Here is a 19504-nt window from a genome sequence, read left to right as displayed (position 1 = left end):
ACTTCCTGTTTCTTGGCAAGATTCAGAGTTTATGCTTCGTAGGAATGGTGGCTTTCACAGAACTTTCATGTTTCAGGAAGGACATAGACAAGGAACCTGCATATGGAAAAAAAATAAAATTACATGAAACTGAAGGAACTGGATATTACATAGTGCTATTGCTAGCCCTACTACTAAATGGATATTTTTCATAAATAAACAAACAGGTCATAATATCCTTGGCAAAGACCTACTAGGATATTCACAGCTGAAACAAGGATGAAGCAATGCCTCTCACATCCTCCAAAAACATACTGACAGACTGTGAGAAAGAGGTTTCAGTATCTGCTTGAATGTAAGCTGATGAAGCACAAGAAGCCAGGGAGGTGAAATGTGTATGTGATTGCCATGTCACTGCAGAGGGAAGAAATGGCTTTATGCCTCTCTGCAGCAGGACCTGTACAGTAAAGGCAGTGCAAAAATACCCTGCAGCTTTTACTTTTCCTTTCCTAGAAAATGTACCACTCGTGAGTACAGCACAGAGAGCAACTCCCCTACAGACAGCAGAAGAGGGGCAGAGGTTTCTGTACACAACTCAGAAAAGGAGCAAGAAAAGTCCTTGTACAGCACAAATTTCACCTAAGCTATAAGCTTGTCCTGCTAAACTATGGAGCTTGGTTAATAACCTGCAGGGAGTGATGATGAGGTTTTCTCCATATCTTCTTCTCTTTTAATACGTATTCTTTCCTCCTCCAAGGCTTCCATATACTTGAAATAGGACAAGCGAGCCTGCAAGAACCATCAAAAACCTTCAGGTCATATCACAGTAATTTCTGATCCATTTCAACAGTAAGATAAAAAACTTATTTATGTTATTTTCTTTTTACTGGTTACTTACAAGTGTGAAGAATTCTTTTTTCATTACAATATCAGAATAATGGGGAAAAGAGTATTGCTGTAAAGAAGTAAATCTCAAACCATCATGATTTAAGCAATTTTGACAGATACAATGTTTATATTTATTCTCCATCCCTGGTCTGTGTTATTCTCTCTTCTTTTCTTGTTCAAAAACAAAGCAGATCTTTACCCTCCCAAAATATCATTTGTGCTCTCAAGGACTTAATTTTATCTCTGTGCTACACCCTTAGTCCTCCCCTAGGACTATGCTCTGTTTGACATCAACGCAAAATTGCAACAGATTTGTGGGGTGAGAAGAAATGTATATAAGAAAAGCTGTTTCTAGCATATGTCCTTTCACTGAACATCTCATTAGCCTCACAGCTCCTTCTGCCTGCCCTCTCCAGCAGAATACTGCTACCACTAGAGGCAGATCAACTGCACGTCATCCTGTCCTTTCCTAAGGATAAAATACTGCTTTTAAAGAAAACAGCCACAGTTCAGATTGCATGTAAATAATAGGTTGCTCTTCCAAAACAGGATGAGAGCACACTTTCATTTGGCCTGGTTTTTATCTTGCGGCATGAGAAATTTGGAGCCAATTTGTCATATCATAATTCAGTAAGAACATCTAGCACCTTCCCATAGTAGAAAGGGGCTCGCAGAAGGAAGAAGAAACTGCCCTTTAAAAGATTATTGTTGATTCTACCTCTTCTTGAGGGCTTAAGTGTATGCCAGGGATATACTGGCTCACTCAACTCCCTTTTTTAAAATAGATATGAGCAAAAGTAAAAAGTCCACTTAAGGGTAAGAGTGTAAGCTTATCTATGCAATTCACACTGTGGTTTCAGATTTTGGAGGTATTTCACTGTCTCCTTTTCTGTATTCTGCTCTTCACTACCATAATGCCATGGGGAGAGCTCTGTGCAATATAAGGAGTGGCCAAAATGTGATTTACTCCTGATTCACATGACATATCTGGGCTTATGGGGTTGCACAGGTTCCCCATTATATTCTGGCGGTGCCAACTCAGCCATGAATGATCCCTTGATATGCCCAATGTGGTGTGTCTGGTTTTCCCATTGCCCAGTAAAATAACTGTCACTTTTCACTACAGATTCGATGCATAGTCAGAGTTGTTATGGAAGAAGACTTGAAGTGATATTTGCTGTCAGATTTTCAAATACCTAGATTCTTTCAGGATATGAATTTCACAAATAATGAAAATCTTCTTATTCCAGAACTGAACTACCTTTTATTCAATTTATCTTAAAATACAGATTTTTTTAAAATCCATAAGACCTTAACATTCTGTTAGCTGTTAATACTACTAAGAACCTACATCTTAAAAAAATTAATAATGAACAAAAAAAATCACCTGTAAGGTAGGTAAATATACAACAGCAAAGCTAATTGTAGAAGAATGAACAGTTATTGAAGAACCATCTGATAGCAATATTCAAAACCAAACTTCCCCTTCCCCTTTTCCCAAGATCGTTTTATCTCTCTTGAATGACATCTGTACAAACATATTATTTACCTTCCCCCCATATCCATCTCTATGTGTTGAAGATATTGATGATCTTTTCTTCGTATCAAGCTCATTTACCAAAACACTCCTTGGCAGTTGAGTCAAGGGCTTAAGCTGAGTCAAGGGCTCAGGCTGAGTCAAGGGCTTAGGTTCAGTCAAGGACTTAAGTTGAGACAAGGACTTAAGCTGAGCCAAGTTCATGGGATTTCTCCCCGCTTCTTTACCCTGCAAATTCTAAAAACTCATAATTAGATATAAACAATAGTTACAGAGCTAAAGAAAAAGCAAAGTCTGAGGAACCAAAAATTGTCACTGGAAATGAGTTAGTGTCATTTGCAGTAATGTTTTGTAATGCTTAGTTTCATAATTCATCATGTTGAGTATATTTTAAAATAGTAGCTGCTTTTTTTAAGCATTTCTTTGTTCTAGTTCATGCTTCCTGTCCTCTATACTCTTGCAGACCATCTTTCTTTCAGATTCCATACGTGCTCCAAAATATAGCTAGGTGACAGGACAGATCTGCAACAGAACATATTTTAAGGACAGAGAGGACATTGTAAGCCTCTAATTTGGCCTCAGGTATAAATGTAGAATGTAGGGTTTGTCGTGATTAATTCCAGCTTGGTCCAGTAGCTGTGTATGAACTACATTACACAAGTTAGGAAAACAGGCAATGTACAATTAACAGTGAAGAACAAGGTATTGTAAACCTTGGCAAACTGGTATGTGGTACGTGGTATGTGCATCTAGCAACTAACAAAGGAACAAGTCCATTGCCAGGGTGCCTTTGATATTATTTGCCCCTTAAATAACAAATAGGCACACAAAAAATATTGAGATAGTCAAACAATACCATCATTGCTCAGTGAAAAGCTCCTTGTCTGCCCATTTTTTCCACTATACTACATGAAAGTCCAACTCTTATCTGTTCAGTTCTAAAAGCACAGGTAGATTCAGTGCCTCGGGGACATGTGTAAAGAAAGAAGAAAGCAAATTCTTCTCCTTTGATTGCTCTGTTTGACATAAACCCAAAATAGCAACTGATTTGTGGGGTGGAGAGGAGATATATATAAGAAAAGCTGTTTCTAACCCTTGCCAGAGCTTTACTCTCATTCAATGAGCCTGATGGAGGAACATATTCCTTATTTTCATTGCCAAGAAATCATCACCTTCCACAAGCCAACAAGCGAACCTGCTATTGCTCATGTTTGATGAACCTTATCAGTATCCTTCAGGGATACTGAATCATTGAATTATGTTGTCACTGTGAGGACAGAAATCTCAGGCAAGAGAAAAGGAAATGGCAAATTCTTTAAACAATAACAAAAAAGGAAAAGTATTTTAAAATATTGGAAAAAAATCATCGGTTGCACCCATTCTTTTAACAGATTTTAAAAGGTAACTGGTTTACTGATTTTTTTTTGTGAGAATAGTCTACAAACATTAGTCAGCTGCATTTTCTGCCTGTCACTTTCTAAAATTTCTTACTCTATTTCCCTGCTTAGAAGCATAATTCACCATTCCCATTGTTCTCCATAAAAGCTAGGCTTTTGCCTTCCTGCCTAAGATTGGCTCTTTATTCCTTGATTGTGATCAGAAATCTCATAGAAAGGCAACAAACACATGGAAAGTAAGTGTGTGAAAATGCAAAAGTGAATTACTTTGAAATCTTGCATTCTTGCACTATAAGTATTGCCAATGGCCTTGGCAGACAAATGTATATGGAGACAATGTGCTTTGGAGAAAGGAAGATGAGTTCTTGGATTTTAGACTTCCCTTGACATTGGTGTGTGGCCGTGAGTAATGCTTCACTGGTCCTCAGCTTTCGTGTGCCTAAAAGAGGATAACAATGTATACATGTTCTTATGGGCCTGTGTCTTTATCTGTCCAGATACCTGTGTGGTTCCTATCACATGTAACATCTCAACACTTGTACATGGTATTTAGAATACATAAAGGTCTCTGTAATGCTACTTATTATAGTTTGCAAGTCCAGTAATTTCTCTGCCCTTAAAAGAATGTTCTCTCCTCAAAGCTTGCCAAACAATTGTATTTAATAAAAAATAAACTTTTTCAAAGCCTATAATCAATAGAAAAAGAAGTCCATTATATTTTAATTTTAAAAATCCAAGAAAAACAATTTTATAAAGCATTCCATTGTAGAGGTCACAGTTCTGTTAATGCACTGGAACTGTCTGGAAACTCCCTGTGAACAGTCTAACAATTTCACTTTCAAAGCTGAGAAATATTCAAGAAAAAGCAAAGATTATGAAAAGCAATTACCACATAAATATTTGTTTAAGTAATGTGCAGGATTTCAAGTGGTCCTTCTGGAAAATAGATATGAAATCAATTTGCGTTTGGGTTTGGTTTGATTTCAGTTGTAATCCAGAACGTAAATTCTAATATAAGACAATAGATCACGAAAGTGCAAACAGGTCTGCAGTAGCCCACAGTACACTGGACTGTACACAGATTTATTGTTCTTAATTTGGCCTTCGTTTTTTGCTCTTCTCTTAGCACAAAAGGTGACTAAAATACATTTTTTCCTCTGGTTAATGAAAGGAGTATTCCACTGATTCATCTGCTTCACGTTAAACACATGTATATGTATTGGCAGAATTGGGAACTAATCACCTTAGGACTGGGTTGCGTGTAAAGCATGAAATCCAACACGATTTGGTAGCTTTGGATCAGGCTGAGAAAGGGACATTTTATTTTACGTATCTTTGCTCATGTTATTCCGTTCATCAGCGGTCACCTGAAATTTTACAAGCCTTACCTTTGCTGTTATCCCTTCCTTCTTTCGCATCTCTTTTTGCTTTTTTTTCTCCAAGCCAACTAGAATTTTGTCACAGTCCGGATTGCTTTGGAACTTACAATATTCTGGCCAAAATTTAAACAGAAGAGCAAAAATACTCATCTGCACAGGAAGAAAACAAAGTCAATCTTGACCGTATTAAGGAAACAGTTGACTGTAAAATAAAATGCAGAATGAGATAACTATTTTTTTTGAACACACAGCCTTGTTCCTCCCACGTACTCTGTCCTGACATTTCAGCCCAGCTTTGCTCGGCACATGCTTTTCATCAGTGTGTTTATTACTGGTGAGAAATCTTCCTAAAACACAGTTAAAAGGCACTTTCTTTTTTTATATTTCCCTAAACAATTGTTTGCATTAATGAAAACATCGATCACTTTTTACAAGTATTCTTGATAAAATATACACCAGTAGAATTGCCTTTGCACCGCTGTTCTGCTCAAGTATTTCAAATATTCAGTTCATTAGGGAGAGGGCTTTTTTTCCCCTCCTTAAGAGAAAGGAAATACTTTTTTGCCTCTGGAAAGGCTCTTAAACCACATTACAGATCTATGAGCAAATCTTGGATAATTTTTAAATGATATAATCTCTCACAGGGTCGTTTTTGAACTAGAATAAGAAAAACAATTTTAGAAAAGCAAACAGAGGGGCTTAGTGAATTCTGTTGCTGCACGTACTAAGGCTCACATTTTTCAATTTATTTAGATGTTTAATTTGCATTGAGAAACTTGGCTTCAAAGGAGCCAAGCATGCTCACTGCTTCTGGCTCAAGAAGCTTGAAAGTGACATGTGAGCCACTGTCGGGTTCCAGACACAGCTTTTTGGCCTAGTTCTTCCTTTGGTTTTGTGCCACATTTCTGGAGTTCACTGGATTTTACACAGGCTGAACTGAGACTTCTCTTTCTTTTAGGACCTGTATGAACCCTTTTCTCTGACAAATCATTCATCTATTGTCATCCAAACACTTTATAGACTCACAGCTGATGTCTAAAGGTGTTGGTGGCAATTTTATAGGAAAAGATGAACAACTACTTTTCTTGGACTTAGAAGGTAAGACAAGGCAGTATCGAGGGATAAGAAAATAGTAAGTCTGTAGTAAAGGTTCCAAAATTGCTATTCAACCTGATTAATAGAAAGTTCAGAGAGAAAATTGCCCACAGCCATTTAATACACACTTTCTGTAATAAAAGGAAAGACATTCAGCAAGTTAAGCTTTCTGCTCTACTCACATCTGCATTTTTCATAAAACATGAAAAACCACAACTTTCTAACTACAAATTACTTCTGTGACATTAACCAAGTGGCAAAGAACAAGCAATTAAGAACATAGATAGAATTAGTTTCTACTGCCAGAATTCCTAACACAGACCTGGATAACACCCGTCCAGGATCAGCTAGCTGTCAGAGATTTTCTTTATTGAGCAGTATATATCTGAAGACTGTTCCATCTCCACTTTACAGTAATTTAAATATATGAGTATAGTTTTCTCCTTCAAGCTATGCTTATGTGTGGAGTCCTAACTTCACATAAGCAACAAAGACTGTTCTTAAAATCAGGCACTCAGTCTCTAGCCAGACCTATTACAGATTCACCTGGCTTCTTACCTGTGCCTCTCTAAAAATGTAAGGTCCCAGTTCTCTCCTGCGCTCCAAGATCTTCTTTGCTTGTTCAGGTGGGATGTCAATCTGCAAAGCTGGGGGTACGGCAGAATTAATAAAGCAGTCAATAATAGCTGTGATCTTTTTCTGAACTAAGGCATCAGCACAATGAGAATGGCACAAGTCCTGAAAGATGAAAAACAGCATTTTCAGTCAATGGAGAGAGACGCACACAAGAACCTTTACAGACGTCCAGTGATCAAAGAGCAAGAGTCATACAAAAATAATTATACAATTAACTCCTTCAGTATGCAGGGCAAAATTCTTTTGGTAAATGAGCATGGTCAAAACCATACTTAAGACATGCATCAGACTTCTGGTTTGCAAATGCAGATACATAGCTATCATTGCTTTTAGGTGACAGTCTCTGCCTGCATGTTCAGATGGAACAGCATAGATTCTAAGTGCATTACTGGGAAATAGGAGACATTTCTGAAAAGGGAAACACATCTACAAGTGTGAAATGCACTGATTTTCACAATGAGCCTGCTATGACTTGCATAGCCATGATAACTAAAAGATAAAGAAATGCTTTAAGTGCTCCAGCAAAAAAGGGGAAATATTTACAGCGTACAAGATATTCTAACCGGGAATGTTGTCACAAGAGGGGATAATGTCAGATACCAGTACAATCTTCCATTTACTGAAATCTTCTACTTTCACCATTCATTAAAATTTTCCAGTTTCCCAAAACCTCACAGTTTGAATCTCTGTATACTATAGAATACAAAACAAAACTGAACTTACAGGAGTGAGATGTCAAAGGAACACTGAGCTTTTCTACTTTTTTAATGTCATCCCATTGTTCTTGTAAAATCTGTTATTTCTGCATTTTTCCACCCTGATGATGCCACCATTGGACTTTGACAGGAAGGGAAAATAATTCAAAGGGTGTCCTTCCAACACTTTGAAACATGAACTTTCCCTCTATCCATATATTTCAAGAACTTTATATGACACTAGAAGACTATCACGTATATCCTACAGACACAATGAGCACTCCAGAGTTTTCAGGAAGAGAACTCTTTACATGAAAAATCTGAATTTAGTTTTGGTATAGAAGCCTATATATTTACTTTGCAAAGAAATTAAAACCATAGCTTTTAACCAGAAATGTGGTCTGTGAAAGAGTTGGCTTGCTTTGTTATGAATACTTTTAGTTTTGGGAAGAAAAAAAAAAGAATGATAACAACTATAATAAAGAAAGTAAGGCAATGCAAAAACATATTCAGTGTATCCTAAGAATATATATTATGGCTTTCTTTGCTCATCTAGCATAGAAGGAGAGAGCTGTAGTAAGAGGGAAGACAAACAAGCCATATGATATGATGAGAGACGAGACCGAGCATAGATGAACAGATGGAAATGATCCTCAGAGTTATGTTTCTTCGTATTTGTTTAAAAAAAAATTTTGGTTTTGGATTGTCCCAAGATGTGCCGCCAGCCAGATGGGTTATGGGGAGCAATGCAGTCATTGACTCCTAAAGGGAGTTCTGTCTAAACTGATGGCATGATAGGGCTCAGACAATACAAGTATGCACTGTGCAAAGTGCTGCCCACGCCTTTGGCAAGATTCCTGCAGTTCAGCCTGACCCACAACACTCCTACCACTCCAGCCCTTTGCTTCTACAAAGAGCATCAACTGCCAACCATGACAAATCGCATGCATGGAGAAATATGGTCAGACTGTACTTTTTCTTGATAACAAGACAAATAAAATTAACATAAATGCAGGAAAGGGGGAGGGACAAAAAACAATGAAGGTTTTCTTCAGAGAGCAGTTCTACAAAGAAAAGAGCTAAGACTGCACTCCACATTAATTTGCAGAAAGTTTCCATGTCCTCCATGATTTAGCAATGAGGAGTCACAAGTTTCAAAAAAACTTCCAATATCTAGAAAAGGATTTATGTCATGGAACACCAGGTGCCTTCATACCAGAGTTTTAATCTAAGCTAGTCACTCTCTCACCACGAGAGAGAGAGCAGCACCCCCAGAGAGCATTTTAGCCAGTGATTCCTTGCCTGGGGATCAGAGCCAGATCAGAGCCATCAGATCAGGGGAAGAGAGATTTCCTGCCCCTGGAAACAGAGGGCCTTCACCTTCTAAAGCAGACACCAGATTCAAATTCATAAAATTAAACAGCAAAAATACACCCACGTGCCTGCAGAGGATCTCCAGGTGCTACTGCAATATCAGCTGTGTTTACAGCCCAGTTTCTGAGCACGTTAGCTGATCTCATGCTCCCTGCCTGCCGTGTGCACATAGGCTATGTTCAGGAGCCCAGGAGAGGTTCTGCACTCTGGTAGCACTTTTGCATCAGGAGTATCCCAGAGCAAAAGGAATGAGGAACACATGAAAGATCTGTGGTGTCCCTGCATTCAGTCCAGCATATTCATAGGAGGCTGCAGTGTGATTTAAAGTTCCACTCCAGAGGTTTTCCATTGTGTTTCAACCTACAGAGAACCAATTTCACAAAACTACATGTATTAGATGTAATCCCTGCTGACCTTTCCCATCACATTTCAATTTGGTCCCAAGCTCAGCTCAAGTCAAATTTGATTCTACAAAGTGCAAGGGAGTTGCAGCCTGCATTGTATATATAGGTTTTTTGGTAGATACCATCTTTACATCTGTAGATTGGATTGAATTTTAAAGTTATCTCTCAATTTTGAGAAATTACTAAATTCAGATAGCAGCTATAAAGACAAAATGAACATTTTAATGCTTGCATATTTCTACTGCTCAACAGACATACACCAAACTCTGGGCATTAGTGAGATAGGAGTGTTCCTTTAGAGACTCAGAAGAATGCTACCGTTTGAAGAAGCATAAAGAAATACAGGGATAATGCATATGAGTCAAGAATAGCTACCCTTAAGAAATGTGGATTTTCCCTGAAGAAAAAGAACAGTTCAAACAGTGAAAGAGGCTTTACTACGAACAACAGAATGCCTATAGATATTTTTGTTAAAATTCTCCTAATACGCAAGAATGGATGCATTTGCTTACAAATGGAATGCTATTCCCTTTGCTCCATTTTACCACCATACCTTATACTTTTGCACCTCTTGCCAAAAGAGCACTCCATTCCCCAGTAGGTCTCCCTTCAGTGCCACGAAGCGTTGAAATTGATTTGCTGTCACTGGATCCAACAGCGCTTTGCGGAAAGCAATTGTTTCACTAGATGGAGAAACACTCTTATTGTCCACATGCTGTCAAAAGAAGAAATAAATGCACCAAATAAACTTTGTTTCAAAAAGCAATAACAAAGGCATTAGTTAGTGTAAACTGTCTGATTCTTATCTCTGCACTGACCCTAACTTTCAGTAGTTTATGAGTTTATGACATGGATACAATAAAATGTGGCAAGGTTTCATTTCTTTCTTTCCTTTTTTTTTTTCCAGTTTGGTTTGGGGAACATTTTTTGGAAGATGTGATGGGAGAGGAAATGACTGACAATGATTTAGACCATATGACTTCATACTACAAAGTATAGAAACAGCTATTGTTATTGATTATGGCAACAAGCTACTTTTCTAGAGAACAGTTTGAGTTTTATGCAAACAAACAACAAAGAAAAACGAACACACAAACCACATAGCTTAAAGTTGTAAAATGCTTCTGACAGGGATCTCACCAACAAAATGAGGTTTGATATGTGTTGCTATGATCACTAACAGAAGCCAGAGAATTTGCTCTCTGTGAAATAAAGCTACCAATAGTAAAATAGAATTTAAAGTCATTGAGACATTTTGGAAATCCTCATGCTGCCAAGCACAGAACAGTAGGCAGCCAGGAAATGGTGGAGAAAGAAAGATGGCTTATGCAGGGACAGTTTGTTTGAACTCAAGTTCATGCTGGCCTGCCTTCCTGAACAAACAGTTCTTGTGCTGTTGCTGAGGAGCAAGCCAAACAAACCCCTTTTTAAATCAGATGGATGAATGAAAACCATCTTCTAAAAGTGGTTTAAAACTCTTGAAGTCCTGGAGGGGTAGAGTGCTGTTCAATGGTGAGCATTGGTCAGAAATGTTTTTAGTTGTTGCCAACTGTCGTGGAAATCTAACCTGATCCTAAGCTGAAAGGGTTTCTGCAGCTTATCTTAAAAACAGAGGTTATGCTCAGTGTCTTGTCACAGAGCCTGCCAGGGGTGACAGCCTACCCAGGCAAGAAGGAGAGTGGTGGCTCTCCAGACAGTCCTTTGGTTAAAATCAAGTCAGCTCAATTTAGGCTGTAGGGTTGGATCTTCTCAGCCCTTCTCCAATTCTCCAAACATATTCTACTCCTTGTGAGCAGGATTTAGGGATCTTTTGGGAAACATTCTTTCTAGGGCATGTTTATGAAGGGAAGAACAAAACGTTGCTTCCATCCCTATACCAGTATATAAAGACTGCTTATTTTATGGGTCAACAACCTTGAAGCCGAACATGGACAATAACCATCTTCCTGACAGACAAAGGGAAAACTCAGTTAACAGAACCCACATGCACTTTGGATCCCTTTTGTGCTGATGGTTTGCATGGATAATTGGTGACCGGGTCTCTAGTTTGATTTCAACAGACAATAAAAGTTCAACTGAACAAATGTACACAACTTGTATGCTGGCAATCACAAAAAGTTCACTGCTCTTCAAGAGGAAAGAAACTGGCAAACATCTGATGAAATGTATTATTACAAAGGTTTAAAAAGTTTAAATTTGATATTATCTCAGTGCTGTGAGATTAAAATACAATTCTAAATGAAACAGATACTGTGAGATATGATTAAACCTGCCCACTCTGCTGCATACTTCACATTCCCATTTGTGTCTGCACGTAATCCACTTGCAATAATAAATAAACTACCAGATGCTGGAATGAACAGCTTGTCCAAATAAGTCCACTGCATGCAAAATACAGATAAATGTGAATTAAAGGTACAATATTAGTTTGAGGAGTGTTAATAGTGCTCCAAAGGCCAGGACAAGACACCTTTATTTTCAAGTATGACCTCTCCAGACAGAAAGGGAGAGAAATTTACCATGAGCATCCAGCGGGGAGCTAAATTCAGAGTACTGTCAGTAATCAGCCCACTGTAAACTGTAACCGGTACAGTCATGATTGCTTTCAATAGCATTACATTTGGATCTCACACTGTCAACAGGGAAATTGTGAAGAATGTGCAAGGTCCAAATGAAAACGACTGAAACTGCAGACACAGCAGTTTCAGAGAGAGAATAGCCAATTTCACTTGCCTTCCACATCCTAGTTGTCTTTTGCTATGGTCTTTTTATGTGAAAGATCTTCAGTTCATATAGTTGAAGAAAGGCTTATTATTTTATTTTTAAATACTCTTGGGTATTGGTCAGCCTTTTAATGATTAAGACCTCAGTGATAGATACAGATATGTCTTCTAATGGATTTTATGTCTGAAACTTGTTGTGGACCTGCACAGAATGCTGTCCCTTCTTCAGCTATAAATGAGCACCTGCTCATTAAGACTGGGGAATTAGAGAAGACAAGAGGCATTAACAGTCAAACTGTGCACTCCACTGATGGTAGAGTTTACCCATAATGTCCTGAGGGACCACTTACGTGAGGAACAAATTTTGGGGTTTTGTTTTTTAGTATGAAATGTTTTTAGTTCCTTTGTACAGGTGCATCAGAAATACAGACTTGATCCTGCAACTTCTTTGTAGCTCAATTACACCTCAAACAAAGGGCAGGTTTTCTGAGTAAGGACTACATAGCATGCCCACACTGTTTTGTCACTGTGAAATATGAAGCCAGTGGAGAATGTCATCTGGTTTCACTTCTTCTAAAATACTTTCTTCAAAGAATCTTTTCATCCTCTGAATTTTCAGTAAGAAAGAGAAAAGAGCAATTGGACATAAATGGAGTTAGCAAAATACTGAAAGCTCATTAGAAGTATGTATTTCCTGTAAACTGTTTATCTGAGTTGAATACAGCATTTTCTAAACTACTTGGGCTAATCTCCCTGCCAACACAGTGCAGCAGGTGCAAAAAGTGTCATGAGTTAGCTTCCAGACCTGGAAGCAGCTTAGCCTTATTGCTTGGTCTTCTGCCAGGGCTTGTAAAGGAGGCAGAGTTCAGCTAAAAAAGGCAAAGGGTTAGGATTTTTAAAATTTTAATTAACATAATCATTATTAAAATTACCGTTTCTCTTATTAAAACCTATACTTTTCAGATTGCTTAGTGCTCTGAATCAATGGAAAATGTTCAGTTTATATGCACTTCTGACAATACTTCTAACAACCTTCATGATGTTATAAAGTTGATAGAAAACAAATTTTATGAATCAATGCAGTTGCATATGTGTCTACTTGGTGGAAGTGAAGTTTTCTTCTGCTATGACATTCACATGTCAGAGCTGTTGTGGAAGTGCAAAACACCAAGTCTTTGCATCTGTCACCAACAGGATGATCCCCTTACATGGATCACAGCCACAGAGGCACTCATAAAAGGCAGATGTTAGCTCTGCCCATTCCTCAGTCTTTCTAATGAATCAGCAGGAGTGAAAGGCTCCTCACTCCCAGCTTTTTGGCAACTTTCTGAAGTAATCAATTGGAGCAAGGCTTGCTGCAGTTAACCTCCCCACTCAGAAGAATTTCACAAGTCCTGAAGTTGATTCTACAGGCACTCCAGATCCAGCTCCAGATGGGAGAATGTGGACAGCGTAAGAGAAAGAATTACAGCATGGAAAGCTCACTCATTTGCTTGTGTTCTGGTCTCCTTGAGCAAATCCTTTACAAAAAGCAGTGTGAAACTGTATGGCTAAGGCAAAATGGCATAGGGAGAGTGTAGCACTGCAGCAAAGATTAGGTCACTCTCCTGGCAGCCTGGATGGCAGCAGAGCCAACACCAGCTCCTTCGGATTTAGGATCTAACAATAATACTGTCAGCTAAACTAAGCCTTCAGATGAACTGCCTTCACACTTATCAAGATAAATGTTTCAACCTGTACATGCTGCAGCATCTCTCAATGTAAACTGAAAGTAAGTTGTGGGCTGCTTTTCCTCCGAACTTTTTATCCCAATGGTAAATTATGAGCCAAACAAAACACAATGCCTGTATGTGTTGCTGTTGTTACAAAATTACCTTTGCTTGTCCCTCCACCCCATGGTGTTCCTCTGCCAGGAACAATGGCAGCCATTGTTTTTCTAATCTCTTCTGGACGCATTGCTGAACTTCTAGCAGAGCCGCTGCCGAAAGCTGATCATGAAGGCTTTGTCTCCTTCCTCCACCTGAATGCATTAGCTAAGCAATCCAAATACAATAACACATGACATAAACTTCTGTGTATACCAAAAGTCCTTTATCTCTCTACATCCTTGATTTAGCAAAGCATGAGCTTAACTGTAAGCAAAGCACTTAATGCATGCTTACCCAAGGCTCACATGTACTTTTCATAAAAGGGAACAGATTACATTTGTCCCTACCTCTAATAGGATACAGACTCTGGCAAATAATACCCCAGCTTGACCAAGTAAATTGCCTAAGTATCAAGATATATCAGAGTACCACAGCTCAGACTTGCTGTCTGTGGCTTTAGTGACATACTAAAATAGAAAGCTGGAACAAGTCATTGTGCCTGAAAGTAATTTTTACACTTTTTCTGAGAAGTCTTGTGCGTGCTCTGGCTGTGGCCTCAGATCACAGTTTAAGAGATGTTGTATAAGAGGTAGGGAGGAAAAGCCTGAGCAGGAAGGAAGGGACTTATACAACCAGAGTAGAACCAGATTTCTGGCCAAAAATGTAGGTAATATTTGAGGAGATATCTTGGGGAAAAGCTGGAGCTAACCCACTTGTGGGTTTTTATCTCAGTCACAGTTATAGTGATTATTATTTATGAATGGCTTTATAACTGCTACCTTTTCTTGTTGTTCTCTGGTAGCTGGGCTGTTGGGTCCAAAGAAGTACTTGCCGTTTAAGTACTTGGTTTTAATGTCTTCAGATTTTTCATCACTTTTTTCTTTATCCTTATGGAGCATCTTTCTGAACTCTTCAATATCTAGCCAGCACATGAGATCCATGCTACAAACAAATTTAAACAGAATATTATTTCAATATTGAGCTAATTTCATCAACATTCTAGGGAGTTATTAATTTAACTACAACCCACCAAAGTATTCAAGACCTAAATACCAGGTCAGATTGGACTGAAATGTTATGTCATTTTTTCTTTGCTTGTACCATCTGCTGAGAACATGGCACTTGCTGAACAGACAGAGCAAACTTCATTTTAGAGATCTCACTTAGGGAGCCATCTGGGGATACCCTGAAAGGAGTAACCTCCTCAACATACCACTGCTAAATCCAGCAGGGACTGTGAACCAGAACCACAGTGCAGAGCTCACAGAGAGAATGAATAATGAAACAGATGAGAATTTGAATCAGTACTGAGGCTACGAGCCACTGAGAGACAAGGTGACGCCTCCTGCTCTGCCTCCTTGTTATATTGCCTGAGAAAGGAGCAGGGGTGACAGCTGCGAACATCGGCCCAAGAAATCACCCCCTTCCTGCCCCGTGTGAGGTGCTAGGGTTTAAATCAGCCTGCAGTTAAGCAGATAAAAACAATTAATGGCAAATTTTTTTCTAAGGCTTTTTGTGGGCTGCTTTCTCATAAATTACCAATTCTACCACATATTTCATTAGTCATAGTCTCTGACAAATTGTTTCAATTATTCAATTCTAAATCTGTATATTGTTCATAATATTTGAGTGTACACTATAAATTTAAGTTTGTTTTCATCAAATCATAGAATGGTTTTGTTCTTTAAATCAGAAAACAGAATAAATGACATATCTACAATTTCAGTTTCATTTATTTGACTGTTTTCTGACAGTATCTTATTAGCTGAAGTTCTATGAGCATTTTAGTGAGTACATTCACTGTATTTGCAGCAGGAAATATGAAACATTGAATTCAGACAAATGTGTTTCAGTTTTCCATTTGGTTAATAACTGGCTTTTTCAAAACAATCTATGAGTAAAATGTTCAAAAGCATCTGACTGATTTAAGAACAGATGTTCTCCTTTCAAAAGTCTTTTGAGACCCTTACAGAACCCTAAGTTCTACTGAGACTGAAATTCTTTCATCTGCTAGTTCATCACAATATGACTAAGTTCACCCAAATGCAAGTGATCCAAATTTCTGTGGTTTATGGAGTAACTCATTGGCATCTACCTATGAAAACTGACCAAATATGTTCATCTTTTTTAAAAGGTAAAATATGTAATCTTCAAGTGTGTTAGATAAACTGTTGAGTGGTGGCTTATCCTGGCATACTGGATCAGGAGCACATCCATAGTCAATTATCCTGGTGAGACTAACAAGTGGTAATTCACAAACCCGAAGTAACACAAATTGTCCTGCCATTGTGTAACTATAACCTATATATTTAACAAAGTATTAATTAATGGAGCTTTGTTTAGTTTCTTACCAGAATTTGTGTGGAGGTACTCAGCAGCCTGTCCTTCCTGAAACTTGGATCACTTACAATTGGACATTAGCAAAGCCATAAGTTTTGATGCACAGGCAAATGACATGCTCATTGTTTTTTTCTGAAATTTTCCAGACTGCAGTTGTTCTAGGATCCCTTCGGCTTTTAGTACCATTAAGCACCTTTATTGTAGTGTGCCAGCTGGACTCCAGAGTAACTAGTCTGGACCCAGCCCTAAAACACTTTAATGAGACTTTTTCAAATGTTTTTCTTCATTATGAAGGTTTATTTTAAAAACTTAAAAAAAGAAAAGCTCCATAAATTAAACATTTCTTTGCCTGGCTCTACCACTTAAGATGGGACTTGTCTATGATTAACAAAGAAGCAGGAAATACCAGAGGCACTTCAGCATACCTGTCCATGACCTGTTATCTACTGATTCCCACCATTTCCTCAGTTAGAGAGGAACTCAAGACTAGTGGTCTCTGAACTGCAATGTGTGAAGGGGGTGTGCAAGATCATTTGTTGAGGGGCAGGTAGAAAATATTAAAACTTTACTAGCACAGGTATATAATGTATAATTATATATATATATAATATATATATATATACACACACACATATACATATATATATACACACACACGTTCCATGCTCAAAAAGTTTTTAATGATGAGATGCATGAACAAAAAATTTGGAGACCACTGCTCTAGACAACTAACTCAGAAGTCACCTGACTACAGGCAGCTAAACCATAAGAATTTTCATCTGAACTCATTATCTGCAGTCCTTTTGTAGTCAGTAATCTTGGAAATGATCCATCCAAATTGGTTTTAGATGTTACCTTCAGAATTAGGAATATTGTGTCCAGAAATGTATGTTTCTCTCTCTGACTACAAAGGGAACCTATGTGATGATAAGCAAAAGTGATGACATTGAGTCTTGGCCAGAGGAGTTTTGTGCCAGATGAGCCTTTCTGGGCACTTTTGAAAAAGCTGACCAATATCCAATGTAAAGCTATAGCAGTGCTTGACTAGAAGCAACGGCCAATATACAAAGCATCAACTCATGGGAAGCCCAATTAAAGGAAGGAAGTGACACTTTAAAGACAAAAGCAATAATGTCATCTTCTGTTTAGATCTTATTTTTAAAGCAAACAGGCTCACTTTTTCAAAAACCCTGCCTAAGACTATCTGCTACAAGCTAGTACTTAAATCTGTTCAGTAAACACAAAACTGTAGTTGCTGTCACACTGTGAGAATAACATGACTGTTTTCCATTTGTACATTTTTATAATAACCAGCTTTAATGTTTTAAATGTACTGAATTGAATCTGTACTAAAAATGAGAAAATTTTACTCATTATAGGCTAATTGTTCTACTCAGGGGTTTGCCACTAATCAAAGCAGAAACTGAAACCAGAACTGTAACACAAATATGTTTTGACGGGAGAATTTTTACCCCGAACATGTTAAGACAATTCAGTTGTCTGAACAATGTGTCTCTGTGTTTCATAAATATGCAAAAAACATTTTTTAAAAGACTAAAATCTGTCAATGTTTGATAGCCAATATCATTAGCGAATATTTCTTCTGAACTTAGAAACAGGTAAAATAAAAATAATGAAGACACGTACCTAGCAGAATGCTTATTAAGAAAAGCCCAGAACTGTTCTAACTTCTCTTTGTCATGGATCAGGTCAGATAGATCAGAACCTGCCAATTCTTTGGGAGCTTGATGTAAGTGCTGATCTTCTTCGAGAGCCCCTGTGTCAGCAACAGTACTCTGAGGGGAGAAATTATTTTGCTTGCATAACTGTTTTTTTCACCTCTGTATTTTGCTCAGTCCAATAATCCTTGCATTAGATAACCTATCTCTGTAAAATAGCTTTCTAATCACTGAGAAAATAAATTAAGGCTCCAGCTCCTAGTCAGCTTTACTTTTGTATTTGCTTTAAACATATCAGTGTCTGCAGGTTCCATAATCAAATAATCCAATAAATACCTGTAATTCACTTGAAATGGAGGCATTTACTCAAGAGCAGGGGCCTAAAATACATTCCACAGACTTTAGGTCTAATGTTGATGGAACTGACAGAAAGCCTGTGTATCTAATTGACATAATGGCTGTCAATCAGTGTCCAAAATAAATGGTAGAAATCAGACTATTTGCTTCTCCAAACTAGCATCTGGTCAGCCTTTCATTGCTGATACAAAAAGTGTGAACCCTCTCTGACAGCGAAAGGGTTTGTTTTTGTTAGTAGGTACTTGTCTTACCTCATCCTTCTTGGAACTACTCACTTGATGCAAAGCCTGGAGCTCTCTAAAGTACATGGAGTCCAGCTGTTGAGTTTCTTCCACCAACTCCACCTAATAAAAATAATATCCTTTATCATCCCTGCAGTACACATTATAGAAAGATGGAGAGCTACATGGGCACTTTGCCAGTGACAGTGGATAGAAAAGAATACATTTGCCAGTAATGAGACTGATGTTTAGAAGAGACAAGAAGTCACATTCTTGTGACGAACAATTCTATCAATAGCTCTGGTAGAACAAGCTTTTCCCATCTGTGTAGGATCAGATGCAGATTTCTACAGAATACTAATAGTAAAACTTTAAGCAAATAATTTTGATTCAAAAAAATGCTCAATAATAGATTGTGTGCATTGTGCATATATTATATTGTGCATATTGGGTCAGATGTACCTGATTGCCTGTACCAGCAAATTGTTATGTCAAACTGCCACTGAGAAGCAGAAAAACAGTTCTTAAAACTAGGACTCTCAATGGGAAATGCCAAAAAGACAGAGGGCTGCAGATTTGAAGAAACAGAAATTTACGAAGAGAAAGATGTTAAAATATCTAAACAATAAAGATTAAAGCTTTCTGACTTTCAGTCTTGTCCCCTTTCTTAAATTATTAACTGTGTGTGATTTGAATTCATGAAGTTGGCATTTTTTAATTTAATTAGAAGCTGCATGTAACTAGAGCAGTTCTTCATATTATGTACAATCAATCAGTAATTGTGAAAGAGATATTTGGTGATCCTCTGGCTGACTAAACCATTTTAATGCAGATTTTAGGATATTTAGCAAAATCAAGCCAATGCCTTACACTGATCTGCATGCCCATTGCAAAGATTAGAAAGCTGTGATTATCTTAACAAGTGTTTATGT

The 19504-nt window shown here is 37.9% G+C and overlaps 1 protein-coding gene across 6 annotated transcripts in view; it reads right to left on the bottom strand.

The window, feature by feature from the left end:
* RGS22 (regulator of G protein signaling 22) overlaps positions 1-19504 on the bottom strand; it is a 71158-nt gene that overhangs the window by 15516 nt on the left and 36138 nt on the right. For 3 of the 6 annotated variants that reach the window (XR_010079304.1, XM_063390194.1, XM_063390219.1), the window contains 10 exons: positions 18603-18695; positions 17963-18111; positions 14755-14917; positions 13982-14140; positions 9938-10099; positions 6834-7013; positions 5190-5330; positions 2417-2641; positions 666-768; positions 3-96 (listed from right to left, as the gene is read on the bottom strand). Coding sequence is in view for 5 of the 6 variants with exons in the window: in XM_063390194.1 (XP_063246264.1) it covers positions 23-96; positions 666-768; positions 2417-2641; positions 5190-5330; positions 6834-7013; positions 9938-10099; positions 13982-14140; positions 14755-14917; positions 17963-18111; positions 18603-18695 (1449 nt within the window). In the remaining variant the exon portion in view is untranslated. The remainder of the gene's footprint in view (positions 1-2; positions 97-665; positions 769-2416; positions 2642-5189; positions 5331-6833; positions 7014-9937; positions 10100-13981; positions 14141-14754; positions 14918-17962; positions 18112-18602; positions 18696-19504) is intronic. The other 3 variants (XM_063390209.1, XM_063390237.1, XM_063390228.1) reach the window with 3 other exon arrangements.

This window comes from Prinia subflava, chromosome 1 (genome assembly GCF_021018805.1).
Source record: "Prinia subflava isolate CZ2003 ecotype Zambia chromosome 1, Cam_Psub_1.2, whole genome shotgun sequence".
In the NCBI taxonomy this organism is placed as follows: Eukaryota; Metazoa; Chordata; class Aves; order Passeriformes; family Cisticolidae; genus Prinia; species Prinia subflava.
The sequence above is the reverse complement of the archived record's forward strand: the minus strand, read 5'-3'. Positions and strand labels throughout refer to the sequence as shown.